This window comes from Cydia pomonella, chromosome 14 (assembly GCF_033807575.1).
Source record: "Cydia pomonella isolate Wapato2018A chromosome 14, ilCydPomo1, whole genome shotgun sequence".
NCBI lineage: Eukaryota > Metazoa > Arthropoda > Insecta > Lepidoptera > Tortricidae > Cydia > Cydia pomonella.
This window is the reverse complement of record NC_084716.1, coordinates 4,640,532-4,656,673: the sequence shown is the minus strand read 5'-3', so window position 1 is coordinate 4,656,673 and position 16,142 is coordinate 4,640,532. Positions and strand designations below refer to the sequence as shown.

The window sequence follows — 16,142 nt, the reverse complement described above, 5'->3', positions numbered from 1 at the left end:
AAAGTCACCAGAACTTGGATGTTCTACTTATAGACCAAGTACGCCACGAGAATCTAGTTTCATTGTTGCTAGTCCCCAACAAGTTATGCCTTTTCCTGCAACAAGGAAAATTACAAGAGCACCAACAAAGAGAGGAAAAACCGCTATTATTACCTCATCGCCCTACAAAAATGAGTTAGAAGATAAAATAAAAAGAAACAAGAGGTGGTTGACGCTAAAGAGAAAAGGAAGGCTATAAGAGAATTAAAGAAAACTCAAAAAAATACCGTTGCCAATAAAAATAAAGTGACCAAAAAGAAAAAAAATACTAAAGCTACTCGAAAATCGACTGTAGGATCGGAAAATAGTGGTAGTGAGTCAGAAAATCCTCCGTGTTTATATTGTCACGGTCTCTATTTAGAGTCCACAGAAGGCTGGGTGGCGTGTTCGGCATGCCGAAAATGGGCACATTGTAGCTGTGCAGGTGTTGAAGACGAGGATGAAGAGACTGCCTTTAAATGTGAAATTTGTCCATAGCGTTTTACTGATTAATGTCGTGCAATTCCTTAAATTACTAAAAATTCCTATCGCCTCATCTTGCCCTGTAAGTGTACCCCATCTTGCCCTGTAGGTGTACCCCATCTTGACCCATAGGGTGCCCCGTCTTACCCCACTGGGGGGACAAGATGGGGCGATAGGTAGGTTTGCGATTGTTGATTTTTTTAAATTTTATTATTACACTAGAGTTCCTAAGGAGTATTGATTATAAAAGACTAATTACCAAAGATGATTCTAAAAATAAAAAAATGTTTAAAATATTAAAGTTTTTTTTTATTCGATTTCAAACCTTAAGTCCCCCGTCTTGCCCCCCTCTCCCCTACTGGACCGGCAGTGCTTTCCACTACTTGCAACCAGTCCTTCAGTTCTGATACACGTAACCAAGAATCACGAAACTTTTGGGTGTACTGTGGCTTAGGCATAATTAATTAAATACCTATTATGAAATCAGTTTTCATTCAAGTAAGATTAAGAAGTATCCTCTATCATAACAATAGCAAACTGTACCGTACTGTTTGTTTAGTTTACTCACTGAACTGAACTGATCAACTGATCTGACTGAGTATATTTTTAAATAAAATAACCAATAGGAGGTACTTTTCGCGAATCAAATCAAACTTAACTTAACCCAATGACCGTACAAATAACGTTCATAATCGTTTATTCAAGAAGTTTGTAGACAATAATCGGGGAATCCCCGACCCGACAGATTTGATTTGAGCAATGTTGCCTACATCCTAAACTTAAACCATGTTTGAAGTTCCGGGCCTAAATGCTCATTTTTAACTATAACGTATACAGAGCATTTTATGAATCACACTAGCGGTTGAATTACGTAAATTACCACTAACTGGAACAATCTAATCCACTAGCCACTAAAACCAAAAAAATCTCGCTGTAAGGCATGCCTAAACCACCAGATCTAGTGGAAAATCCACTAAGTTGGCAACACTGCCAGGATTTGAACCCGGGATCATCAGCTTCGTAGGCAGGGTCACTACCCACTAGACCCAACCGGTCGTCCTTCATTAATTAATTAATGTATGAATTAATTAATTAATTAATGAAGGACGAGCTAGAGGAGGTGATCGAAGTTTTCGACGACTACTTCAAGCCGAAACAAAATGAAATTATAAACAGATACAATCTTAACAAGCGGAACCAAGAAGAGGGAGAAAGACCAATGTATGATAGTAAACAACTTGTATTGCTAATTGTATAATATTAGAAAAATTAAGTACCTAATAGAAAATTGGCTACTTGACAATTTTCAGAAAAGTATTTTAAAATGTGCGTTTGCTTATTTTATACACCACACAATTTTTTTTTTTCAAAAAATAGTTATTTATATTAGAAAAAACACGTTGATGACTATTAAAACCAAAGTGGAAATAGGTACTACAAAACAGTAATCTGCGCCATTTCTCTCAAGTCGCACCAAAACTACTAGAAAGTCTAGAAAAGTGATTTGACAATTTTCGCCTAATTTAATTCCTAAATTAATTTGAAATACGCGCGTAAACGGTAGGTCACGTGACTTTTATCGATGGTGACGTCACTACACAAAACATCAAACCGAACTAAAGCTAATTTAAGCGAAAGGATAGATTTGTTTTAAATTAAATACATTTTTGTGAAAATGTCAAATTATAAGACGTGTGCAGTATCAATGTGTAGTAGTACAACCATCAAAAATCCTGAAAAAATATTTATACACGTTTCTAAAAGTCCTCAACATCGAAAAAAGTGGTTGCAGTTGGCACGTCGAGATTCGAAGTTAAAATCTGATAAATACTATCCTATATACTTTTGTGAAGATCACTTTGATGTAAGTCTATAAAGTATCTAAAATATTTACTTCTGATTTCTCGCAATATAAAACCTAACCTAACATTTTGTCAATTAAAAAGCATGTAACTACTTAACGCATTTATTTTCTTACTTTGCAGCTGCCTAATGACATGGATAATTACATTCAATATAGAGTAATGGGTTCCATCGGCAGAATAAGAATGAAGCCAGAATGTTTGCCGTCGAAATTTGAATGTCAACCAGACAGAATAAAACGTATTGCACCTTTACAGCCTCGGTCAGCCGCAAGCAAAAGGCGACGTATAGAAATAATACAAGACATATTTTCTCAAGAATCTGAGATGCCAGCAACATCAGGCATGACAGTAAATAATGTAATAATAACAGAAACTACATTTTGAGTTACTCTAAGCCTTCCTGAATTTTAAAGGAAATTTTTGAACGCGTTTTTATGCACTGTAGCTTGTCGTCTACACACCGATGCATTGACTAGACGTTTCTATAATTTACTACTAGATGGCGTTACTTGTCCAAACTCGACAACATTTAGTGTTTCGGAGAAATTTGTCAAACCCGTGTTTGTGTATTTGTTAAAATCTAAAAAAAATACTAATTGATGCTTTTTGTGTCTGTTACTGTGAAAAAAGTTGAGGTAAGTGTATAAATCATGACATACATTGTTATTTTTAAATAATTTCTCGTTTTTTATGAAAATAGTAGGTACTTAGTGTTTGTAGCCTGTAAGCTACATTATCGTAAAAGGGTAAAAGTTTAGTACGATAACTATAGGTATTTAACGTAATTAATATCTTGTTCTAGGATGTCTCGTAAACGTTGTTTGCGAGATACCGACATTGCTGCGGCACTGTTTGATGATGATGCGAGTGAAGATGGATTAGAATTTGACGACGATAGTATTGCTGACCCTGATTTTGATCCTAATATTGAGGGGTTGACTGAGGAGATGGCTCAGGAGTTGACTGAGGAGTTTGGGGATATATCTTCTGACGACGAATTTGATATGAACGTGAACTTATTGATTAGTACATTACAAAATGACGAAACTACCGCTTCGACTCAGGTAGAACCAACACAGTCGACTTCAAGCGATTGTAATCTTCCAGCTTCAGGGTCAAAAGGAAAAAAGCCAAAAAAACTGAACTTACGTTGGAAAAATAAGAACCTGGAGTTAAACGCACATCAGCTAGCATTCAAAGGCAATGAGACACTTAGTCCTGATACTTTAGAACTCGACACACCCGTGCAGTTCTTTCTGAACATGTTTCCACCAGAGTTAATTCAGACGATTGTTGAACAAACCAACCTCTATGTGGTACAAAAGGATCCAAGTAATACCTTTCGTGTAACTGATCTAGACATACGGCAGTTCATTGGCATAGTATTCTTGATGTCTTTGATTAAATTAGCTAGGGTTACCCTGGGATGATGTTCCAGTTACTTTTGTAAGAACTTTCCTAAAACGTTTTACATACCTAAAATCTGCCATAAATAATAATAGTTTATAAATACATAAATAAATACACATATATATGATGTAAAATATAATATAAATATCCTAATGTTACTTACCTGTAACGCCATCTGTGTACCTAGTTAAGTAAACAGTTTTTTATAATAAAGCGTAATGTGAAGGAAGTGGTATATGCATGTGTGCATCGGTTGACCTCTAGTCGCCATTGCACCTTGTCGAAGCGCACACGTATACCGTTCGCTCGCATTTTTGGCAATTTTCGACTCAAAACCGTCTTCTCACTCCCGCACCATACCTACAATCGAAAACCGTCTTCTCACTCCCGCACCATACCTACAATCGACAAGGATTTTGGAAATTTTCGTTATGCTTATTACGCACTGTTGCCTACGAGCAACACTCCCTTTTTTTGTTTTTTTTTTTTTCGGTAAATAAAAAAAATGAGAAATTAAGTTTTTTATTTTAATAAGTTCGATCGAAATTTGTTTTAAATATTTAAATTGGTTTTCTTGAGTGACAGAGGGTTAGTCTTATTCCGTCATATAGTGGTATAGTGGCCCATTTCTCAAATGGTATTATAGTATTATAATAATATGAGTTTACCAACTGTCATTTTGTATGGGTTACCATAATAATACACTATAATATTCTGTTTCAGATTTTAATTCCAGTACTAACAAAGATACCTGTGACCAGATAAACAAGACTAACTAATAAAATGATTCAAGTGTGTTTAACAACAAAAATGAGAAGCAAATCAACACAAACAATCAATCAAGCTAAAGATAAAATTACTTCTCCTTTAAAATCCAATAATACATGTACAGCAACATCACCTTTTAAAATAACTAAGTCTGGAGTTGAATCAGCAATGTTTGAAAATACAAAAGTGAAGAGAAGACTATTATTCAACCACGACAACTTGGAAGTGTCATCTTCAAACAGTTCATCACCTTCTAAACATTCACACTTAAATACTGACACTTCACCGTTTGTTCAGTCTTCACTTGCAATGACATCAACTAGCAGTGATCAAGAAACTAAATCTGAATTATCTGAATTAAAAAGAAAAGTTGAAACAGAAAATCTATGCCGAAGGACCTTGGAAATTACTGTACAAATGATCAAGAATAATCCTAGATATTACATTGGTGTTTCAAAGGAATGTTATTTTTTAATTCACATAATACAAAAACAGTATGATAAGGGAAAAGTGTGGACTGAACGAAGATGTAGTGACAAAAATTGAGAAAGGTATGTTGAGATGGTTTGGACACGTGGAAAGAATGAGTGAAAGAAGGTTAACAAAGAGAGTGTATAAGGGAGAAGTAGAAGAGGGAGCTGGAAGGGGTAGACCTCGGCGGACCTTCTCTGATCAAATCGGGGAAATCCTGAAGAAAGGCCAGGTCAAGAGCACCCTAAATCGACGAGCGTGTATGAGGAATGTCATGAAAGTGGAGGAAACGAAAGAGGTATGTCAGGATCGTAGCAAGTGGAAATCTGTGGTCTCTGCCTACCCCTTCGGGAAATAGGCGTGATTATATGTATGTATGTAATACAAAAACATACAAAGCTTTCTGAAGAGCATATACTATTATGCCAAAAAAAAAATTAGATTAAATACACCATTCTGTGAGCTTGGAGATCAATTTGGTATTTCTCAGTCTTATGCCACTAAAATATTTATGAAATCTGTACCTTTTATTGCAAGTGTGTTACATCCATTTATAATGAAGTCAAATAAAAGAGCAGTTATACGAAACCTACCCCTAGGGTTTAGACATAAGTGCAATAATATAAACTGCATCATTGATTGTCTTGAAATAGAAATACAAAAACCATCCAAATCGGTGGAGCAGGCATTAACATCGTCTGATTTTAAAAAAGCTAACACTGCCAAATATTTAATTAGTAGCACACCTGATGGTGTTATTAATTATATATCACCTGGGTACAGTGGCAGAATCACAGATGTGTTTCTATTTCAAGACAGCAACTTCTTATATTTTTAGAGCTAGGTGTCTCTATACTAGCAGATAGAGGTTTTAAACACTTGAAGAACTATTACTGCAAAAAGAAATTACTTTAGTAAGACCTCCAAGTGTTTCATCTATCTCTAAATTATTAAAGCAGGATGTAATTAAAACAAAACGGCAAGTTTAAGAATTCATATTGAAAGAGTCATAAGGTGTTTGCGAGAATTCTCTATGTTAAAACTACATTCTGTAGTTTATAAGAATCTTTTAAAATATTTAGATCAATGTACTATTATTGCATGTGGACTTATTAACCTACAGGATGGTATAATTAAAAATACATGTTTTTTTTTAAATTGTTTCATTTGGTACTGTTGTACAGCAACTGATAGATATTGTTTTTCCAAAAGCTTAACAATTTACTTATCAATTCTTCGGTATATATAGCATTATATTCTATCGGCATAATAGTAATCTGATTATTATTTTCATAGTCCCATGATGCCACACAAAATAAACACTTCTTAAGTTGAGTAACATTTATCTGTAACTGAACTTGTGCATAATACTTGGCTGACCTTATTCTTTGAAACATAGTTTTGAGAAGTATTTTCATTTACTGGACATTTTATTTCAACTATAGTCTTTCCATTTAAAATTCCATCAGGCGATGCAGCTATTACAGGGTACTGCTGACTAATATAAAGACCACACAGAGTAATTTTTCCTAGTTGGTTTTCCAACTGCTTCCTTACAAGATCTTCTAATTTTCGACCCCTTTTCATTGCAACAGTGAACGTAGATTTATCACTCGTAAAAACCGGATACAACTCGGTGGCTATCCCACTTTGTTTTCTCAAGAAGAGATCGAAAGTGGTGTACCGAGTCTCCCACAGGAAGCCGATGTAACTGGTAAGTTTTAATGTCCTTTATTACTCGTGTAGTTAGTTTACTTCAAATTTAATGTTGCTGAAAATGTTAAATCTAATGCTCGGACATAAAGAACACTCTAATAAGATCATATAAAAATACCATGCTAATGAAAGTTCTGGAGCAATAAAGTTAAAAATAGGGTTGTTTCCATCTACAAATCTTAGGGCAGAAAAGTATCTCAATAAATTCTTATGGATTATAAGAACATGTTAAACTTTTTTTTTTATAGGCTGCATCGAGCAGACGAGCCGCCTGATGGGAAGCAGTCATCGCCGCCCATGGACATAAGCAACATCGGAGGAGCCACTTATGCGTTGCCAACCTTTGAGAACCCTAAAAACCTGCTTCTTGAAGAACCCCATGTCATAGCGCAAGGGAAACAGCTCAGAAGAAGAATTCCACAACTTGCACGTTCTGGGAAAAAACGAGCGAGATGCCCGCTTGTTCTTGGTTTGCCACGTGTCGAGAAAGTGAGGATGAACTTTGTTTCTTTGGGAGGTGCGGTGATAAAAACGTGACGGTGGCACCAATTCAAAAAGTTCTACTTTAAGTAAACTACCTTTAGTGGACCTCTAATGAGCATATTTTTGTAAATATTGAATTTAAAATATCTTTTAACATACGGCACGTGACCGAAGTCGAAACGACAATGAAGATTCTGATGACGTCACAACTCACGGTTTGACACTGGGCCATAACCGCGAAAATCGAAGTTCGTCATTGCGGGCATTTTTCTCTGTCATTCTAATTACGTCTCAGTAGGAGTAAAAGAAAAAGATCCCCACAATATACGATTTTCGGTTTTTGCGGTAGGCCCCCCGTTGTGTATATAGGTCTGTTCTCGCACAAAATTTAATACTCAAGCCGTAGCCATTTTGGTGGTGGGCAATTAATTGGAGCTTCGATATCCATTCCGACCTTTGCTTTGCTCTCAAACAAAAGCCATCTTAATATTAATCTTAACTTTTGTGTTGTCGTCGTATACAATAATTATCGAAGTTTATCTTTGTAATCATAAGCGTATTTTAATCTTACGATGAGAGATTTGTATGTACTTTATATATGGTATATAAAGCTACGTAAATCACGAGGATTCGACTTTTTCATTTCTCCGCCTACATAACCCATCCCTGTCAGTTGGTAAGAATCCACGGCATCCTCTTCGGTACCCAGAGTGCAATAGGTCGTAACAGGAAGGTAAACATGCAGCCAAAGGTACCGATGCTCAACCTGAACAACGAAATAGTACATTACGATACAAGTGCGAAAAATAGGAAATTCGAAACGAGTGGCGATAAATTAAAACACGACCGAAGGGAGTGTTTTAAATCGACACGAGTTGCGAATTACCTATTCGCACATGTATCGTACAACGTTTTACAGTACATATGGCCCTTTAAATGTTCGACACAGTAACGTAATATGCTACTTCTCGCACTAGTGCTATAAAGTAGCCCCATATGTACTGTAAAATAATTATTTCTAATGTGGCAGATTTACCACCTTACTGTCGCAAAGTATACGAAGAGTATAAAAAATCTAAAAAGCAATTGGACTTTATGAAGAGCCAGGAAGGCCATGAAATTCTCAAAAACACGATGTTTTGAAAAATTTACCACCAATGTAAATCCTCTGGCAAAAAAAATTGGATGCAAATAACGCAATGTAACAAGAAACAAAAAGGCAGGCGTTTTACAGATGAAGAAAAAATTATATCACTGGCAATAATAAAGCAAAGTCCTAAGGCTGACAGATTTCTACAACAAATATTTATTTTGCCCTCTAGAAACACTCTGAATGTGCAACCGGGCATCAATGTTCAAATTTTTGATAGAATTAAAGATCAGGTAATTATTACTTATTACTGTACCTAAATATTTTTACAGTACATATGGTGCTACTTTCCCGCACACGTTCGGGAATGAGCACTTCCCGTGCATATGTCGAAACTTTAAAGAGCCATATGTATTGTAAAACGTGCAACTTAGCGACTCGTGTCGATTTAAGACACTCCTGTCGGGCGTGTTTTAATGTATCACCACTCGTTGCGTATTTCATGTTTTCTGCACTTGTATAGTAATAGTACATTACGATACAAGTGCGAAAAATAGGAAATTCAAAACGAGTGGCGATAAATTAAAACACGACCGAAGGGAGTGTTTTAAATCGACACGAGTTGCGAATTACCTATTCGCGCATGTATCGTACAACGTTTTACAGTACATATGGCCCTTTAAATGTTCGACACAGTAACGTAATATGCTAATTTTCGCACTAGTGCGGTAAAGTAACCCATATGTACTGTAAATAACTATTAACTTTGGTCACAATATTTATGGCAAACGTAGTAGTTCACTTTCGGCCACAAGGGTCGAGAGGGAAGCCGAGACAATGGACGCACTTGACTCGAAGAAGGTCCAGGTAGTTGCGGAGTGGGCGGGACTCCGAAAGGAGCCTTCTGGAGGAGAAGGTGAGAAAAAAGAGGCGGGCATTGAAGGAATTGGAGAAAGCCAACCTGTTCCTCGGCAACGTGAAGGGGCTGGTGTCGAAGAAGAGGAAGGCGAAGCCTCGCCCCGGGACCGAGGAGAAGGGCGGGGAACCTTCCTCAAGGCCGCAGGAGGGTTCCAAGTCGAAGAAGAGGAAGGCAACTGATTCCGGAGAGCCACCTGTGAAGATTTCCCGCGCCAGGGAGTCCTCATCCGTTGAGAAGCGGTCGTTGGTCTCCCACCGAAGCCTGTCCACGAGCTCGCTGGAGGGGGACGCCTTCCTCAAGAGCCTTGCAAAGGGCGTCCGGGACCCGGAGATGAGGAGAGCCGCTCTGGAGATGCTTCTCGCGGAGGCGGATGCCGGAGGAGGAGGATCATCGGCCGAAAAGAAGTCCCCGGTCAAACCGGGAACGTCCACTCAGTGATTTTCCAATAAATCCCAATTAAACTTTGCTATCGTTATTGTTTTTAAAATTTATGTTACATATATTATTTTAAACTTTTTGTTACATTAATTAATTTATTCAATTTCAGGTCAAAAATTGGACGGAGAACAAAAAATACTGTTCGATTATTTTTGATGAAGTCAAACTTGAACCTATAGTTTGGATTACCAAAAAGGGATGGACCACATCAATGGATTTGTCCACCTAAATAAAAAAACAAATAATTTTGCAGATCATGCATTAGCCTTCATGGTGAGAGGTGCCATACACAAGTGGCAACAGCCTATAGCTTATTATTTCTGCGAAGGAGCGACAAAAATTGAAGAGTTAAGGGTAATATTAAAAACAGTGATTGGTGCCGTCATCGACACGGGCTTGCTGCCGGTCGCGGTGGTCTGCGACCAGGGGCCAGGCCTTCCAGGCGGCCTTGAAGGGCCTCATGGAAGAGACGCGTAGCGGCCAGCTTAGAGCCGGAAATCAGATTGGTAAGTTTGGATTAATTCTTTTGAAAAAACCTTAATTTGCTAATTGATGTTTTTTTGTTTTGTTATTATTATGTATATTGGATCGACTCAATGTTGTTGCAATCCATCAACTATACATATACAACCTTTACTCTGTATGGTATGTACTTTAAATAACTTGATGGGAAAATTACTTGCAATACCCTACCAGGGTGCCATGAGTTTCTCTAATGTAATTGTTATATCTAATTAAATCGCAACTCGTGTCGATTTAAAACACTTCCTTCGGTCGTGTTTTAATTTATCGCCACTCGTTTCGAATTTCCTATTTTTCGCACTTATATCGTAATGTACTATTATCTATAACGTTTATATCGTCGCCTAGTACCCATAGTACAAGCTTTGCTTAGTTTGGGGCTAGGTCGATCTATATAAGATGTTCCCAAATATTAAATTATTTACTTTTTAATTTTCAGGTCAAGACTTGCACACGAGTCCTGAGCAATATCCTGGCGGCAGCCTTATCGTATACATCAAAATTTTGTGAGTTTTCCCCTCTTTTAATCTATGTGTACTTTGATATCGCATGCATGGCATAGAATTTCCTGGCCTAAGAAAGAAAGAAAATAATAATAATTAATATTATTTCTTGCATAGAGTAATAGCACCTCATGGACCCTTATAGAGCAAGGCTATCATTAATATTATTTGACATTATATAAACTATATTTTTCTTCCCACATTAGACCCCTCAACGCGTTTGGTCTTAATAGCCGAAACATTCATGTATCTAGCTGATGTTGCTTGTTCGTTATAAATGAATAAATAAATAAATATTATAGGACAATCCTACACAGATTTGACCAAGTAAGCTCAAGAAGGCTTGTGTTGTGGGTACTCACTTAATTTACAAACACTTCATACATAGAAAACACCCATGACCTAGGAACAAATATCGTCGTTACCGGGATTTGAACCCAGAATCATCGGCTTCATTTAGGCAGGGTCACCCACTAGGCCAGGCCGGTCGTCAAACGTTTTTATGTAACGTTACTAATGCCGACATAAGAAATACAGATGAAACTTCTTATTACGACATTCTTATATTTGACGACCGGTCTGGCCTAGTGGGTAGTGACCCTGCCTACGAAGCCGATGGTCCCGGGTTCAAATCCTGGTAAGGGCATTTATTCGTGTGATAAGCATGGATATTTGTTCCTGAGTCATGGCCGTCATGGGTGTTTTCTATGTATTTAAGTATTTATAAATATTTATATATTATATATATCGTTGTCTAAGTACCCTCAACACAAGCCTTATTGAGCTTACTGTGGGACTTGGTCAATTTGTGTAATAATGTCCTAGAATATTTATTTATTTATTTTATATTAAACTAGCGACCCGCCCCGGCTTCGCACGGGTTGCACAAAACCTTAACAAATTATACTCCTAAACCTTCCTCATTAATCACTCCACTGATAGGTGAAAGCCGCATGAAAATACGTTCAGTAGTTTTTTAGTTTATCGTGTATATATACACAGACAGACGTGGCGCGGGACTTGGTTTATAATATGTTAGTAATTTGTTAGTCTGCGCGGAAAGAGAAGAGCCGTGGAATATATGGTAGCCCATACATTTTACGACTCTTCCCTTTCGGCACAGACTAAAAGTTAGACGGCTGTTTTGTTAGATAGGTACTGTGCGTCGTTATTATATTACTTAATTTTATTTTTCCTTTTTTTGCAGCTCACTACTCGGACGGTAGAAAAGTAAGTGACACGATAAAAAATACATCAAAAGTGGTGTGATTCTTGCAAAGGGGCCACTCTTAATAGCAAAGAAGCAAGTGGGAAATCGTTGAAGAAGGCGGTGACAGATGGGTCTCAACACCACCAATTTTGGCGTGATGCTGTAGAAAAATTAGAGACACTAAGATTTATCGATGAAAAACGTGGTGAAGTATCTGTGCCTTCAGTGAAAAATTGGATTATAACTGTTCGGTGCATTGCACCTTTAACACGTTTATAGCCTCGTGCGTACGCTGTCAACAAAACACGCGTAAAGCAACAATTTAACCCACTTTTAGTGTACTTTTCGGTTCCATCGCGGCCGGGGGCATTCATTTAATTATCATAACATTAACATTCATATAATAACATTTAGTAATAACAATTAATAAACATTTTCGCTACTTTCTTTCTGACTTTTAACACTCAACGCGAACCCGAACCCGCACATGGTCCTTCGAACACCAGGACCTCGCGCGTTTTGATACTGTGGTTGATAGTCGTGTGAGGTGAACGAACTTTTTAAATCAACGAGTGAGGGTTGCAGCGTTTGAAGGAGAGGAGTAGCAGAGTCTCAACAGCAACAGTGGTGGTATTGGCAGTAACACGCAGCGCTAAGAGATATTCAAGTAAGATCTTTCCTTATTTTACTTAACCTTCGTCGATCAAAATGGCTTACATTCAACGTCAAGGAGAGATTCAGCGGTTTATTGAGGCGTCTTTCTCTAACTTTAAAAAAGATAGTTCGGATAGGAAGACGAAGCTTGAATATTTTAAAACGCGTTTAGATACGTTAAACGAATTATGGAACGAGTTCAGTTTAACCATGAACAGATAAGTATGGTAGAGAGTCGGTCTAATTCGTACTTTACTAACAGGATTTATGAGAGCGCTAAGGAAACATATTCTACTTTCCACAAGAAGCTAACAGCAGGGTATCAAGCATTGTTGGAAAAGAGCATTGAATCTAAGATCGACCTCAACCCATCAGAAGCAAACACGTCTACAACTCTCAACAAGGACCGGGCTGAAACATCTGCAAAGGATGATAAACCAGCATCCGTCACCGAAATTGGAGGTAACAAACTTAGCAAACAGCAGAGGGGGACAGAAAGTAAGATGGACGAATTGATGCGAAAGCAACAAGCTAACATAAAAGCCTTTGCGCGGACCGTGAATAACATTCAGATTGACCAATTAACAGAGAAGTGGGAGCTCGAGGACGCTCTCAAAACATTGGAGGCTCGTTGGTCAGTTATCGATACATTGCATTGGGAAATGGAAAGCGAGGACTCCCGAAGTGAGTCGGCGTATGAAGATACGTTCAACAAGCATGAAAAAACAACAACAATAATAAAAAAGTATGGTCTGTAAAACATAAAGTTAAATCTACACCAGTTTTAGACATCCCTACGTTTTACGGAAATTATAATTCTTGGGTGTCTTTCAAAGATGTATTCAGTGAAGCAATTCACAATAATTCGGCCTTATCGAACGCTCAAAAAATGCAATTTTTGAAGTCAAAGGTGAAGGGAGAAGCAGAGCGTCTAATTCAAAATCTTCAGATTAGTTCGGATAATTATGTAGTTTGCTGGGAGATTCTTAACAATCGATACAATAACACTAAATTAATATTTAACTCTCACATGAACATACTATTTGGGCTCCCTAGCATGCAACAGCAAACATTAGCCCAAATAAAGAAACTACATGACACGGCGACAGAGTGCCTGCATGCAGTTAAAAATTTAGGGGTAAACATTAGTACGTGGGATCCATTAATAGTTTATATTTTAACTCAAAAGCTCGACTCTGAAACACATAAAGACTACATAGAGTCATTGAAAAACTCAAGGGAATTGCCGGTACTGAAAGACTTCTTTGATTTCTTAGAAGGAAAGTTTACAAGTCTCGAAACATCTCGGCGAAAGCAGGAAACCCCAATCAATAGAGTGAACTCTCAACAGTTATCGACTTCCAACAACATGAAGAAACCTATTCAATCATACAATAATCGTCCGTATTACAACAGCAATAGTGGAGCCAGCAAAAGCAATGTAACTATTGCCAAAACGATGCACGTTTCAAGTTAAGTTAGTAAAGTTATATAAGGCTGTGGCAATTTTTCAATAACAAAAACATTAAAATAATGCGGCCAAGATATTTTAACTGGGATCACATTGAAAATTTTTTTGGTCAGGTACGACCGTACAATTACCGCAATAATGACCCTACTTGCCACAGCTTTATAAACACATTAAAATCTTTACTGATTACAAGATTTATTAAATTTCACTCGGCGGGATTTAATTGTGAAGAGGATTCTGGTTCTCAGTTAATAAATATAAGGTAATTGTTCGAGCCGAAGGAACGTAAGGAACCAGAGACCAGGAATCCTCTTGACGATGCAAGTATTGAGTGCGATCTGGAAGGCTTGCAAGCACAAGTTCACCGTGAGCGCTTGAATGTGTACTCACGAGCATACACAGCGGGATGGGTAGTCAGGAAAATATCGCAAAAAATTAAATGCTAAAACTGTTTCACTGATCTAACGGCGCCGCAAGAAGGATCTTGTCACGATTGGATCAGTGAAAGAGAATATAATTCTATAAAAAATAAGAAACTGTCGTACCCATCAGAGTATGTCGTGAGGATGTTTTAAGACATTGTAAAGGAATCAAATGAATATCTGGAGAGGAAGCCCCACATTTCAGAAAAAATAAAGCAGCATATCCTCTCCAAGTATTTATTTGATTCTCTGAAATGCGCGGCTCACAAAACAGTTGTGCTTGAAATGTTATTAACCGTCAGTGTGAAATTTGCGATATTCAACTGATGCAATATAATCAATAAAATACTGAAAGGCACAGATATTTGTCGATTAGGGAAGCGATTACCTGTAACTCAAAGAAAAGCTTTGATAAAGCACAGAAAAAAGTTAAAAAAATAAACAAAAATAACTAATAAGTACGATGTTTTATTTCTAAATTTAATTTCCCATGTAAAACCTAGGCAGAAATACATGACCTTGCCCCTTGCACATTACTGTGCGGGGTAAATCTCATGTATTTCTTTTTAGGTTTTATAATTAATTTTCAAAGCAACTAGTACTACTACCTAAAAAGGCTCTTTACGTTTAGCCCCTTTGTCCAAAACTTCTCTCATAATTAAAAAAAAAACAGTCCGATCAATTGTAACATGATCTTACGGTCTGCTATTGGCTAAAATAGCTCTATGACAGTTGTGCGTCTGATACGAAAACAGAGAATAACAAGAAGAAAGAAAAAATAAAAAACCTAAGTGGTAAAAAGACGACTTTGTTAAGAAGATAAAACCTTTGTGGACCAGACAAAATGTCGGATGAAACGCCCGTAATGAACCTGGGGTTGCAGCCTCAGGATACAAAATTGAAGATGCGGAGGCTTGTAGAAAATACAAGCAGTTGTTTAACTTGAAATTTACAAAAAATAGTTATTATTTATCATTTAGATCTTGTGCTTATACTTTCTGGAACACCCGATAGATGGCGCGTGGTCTATTCGTTCATATGGGAACAATTATCGAGCCTTATCAGGCGTGGCTGCAATAGTGGGAAGAAGATGTGGAGAAGTCCTTTATGTTGGCGTTAAAAATGAATACTGCCTCGTGTGTAGTCGGGCTAATAAAAAGGGCGTTGATCCCAAAGATCATCATTGCTTTAAGAATTATGAAGATTCGTCTAGTGGTATGGAACCAGATATAATATGTGAAGCCTTTAAATGTTCCATCGAAATGCATGGCCTTATCTTTGCAAATATTATTGCAGATGGAGATTCATCCATGTATGCTAAGCTACTAGCATCAAATCCATACCCCAATCACGTGGTTGAGCCGCAATCATGTTCTAAGGAACATGTGCAATAAATTGCGAGCAATGGCAAAGGATGTAAAATATTCACTTTTAATACTCAAGAGGGCGAGGGAGGCACGTACGTACTGTACATGTAAAGTTAGCAAGACGACAGAGCGAGATGCACAAAAAGCACGAGGATGGGGAATTCTGCACAGCTACAATCAGGTCCTTGCAATCTCTCGCGTGGCTTCTGGGACCAGGGCATGTGTTCGTTCCCTCTCAGGATGATACAATTAAGGAACCCTTTTTGTCTGCTCTCCGGATAATGATATAAGAGACAACTTTACATTATAATAATTAGGTTTAATTAGAAATT

The 16,142-nt window shown here is 37.4% G+C and overlaps 2 protein-coding genes across 2 annotated transcripts; both read left to right on the top strand.

The window, feature by feature from the left end:
• The first annotated feature begins 2,735 nt into the window (after positions 1–2,735).
• On the top strand, positions 2,736–3,796 carry LOC133525328 (uncharacterized). The gene has a single exon (XM_061861616.1). It carries the CDS (start codon positions 3,170–3,172, stop codon positions 3,794–3,796), a length of 627 nt encoding a protein of 208 aa, XP_061717600.1. The 5' UTR covers positions 2,736–3,169.
• Positions 3,797–6,619: 2,823 nt separating this feature from the next.
• LOC133525327 (uncharacterized) lies at positions 6,620–14,940 on the top strand. The gene is made up of 5 exons (XM_061861615.1): positions 6,620–8,616; positions 9,261–9,657; positions 9,841–10,167; positions 10,623–10,689; positions 11,894–14,940. The coding sequence occupies exons 1-3, from the start codon at positions 8,400–8,402 to the stop codon at positions 10,136–10,138; spliced, it is 912 nt and encodes a 303-aa protein (XP_061717599.1). The 5' UTR covers positions 6,620–8,399; the 3' UTR covers positions 10,139–10,167; positions 10,623–10,689; positions 11,894–14,940.
• The last annotated feature ends 1,202 nt before the right edge of the window (positions 14,941–16,142 follow it).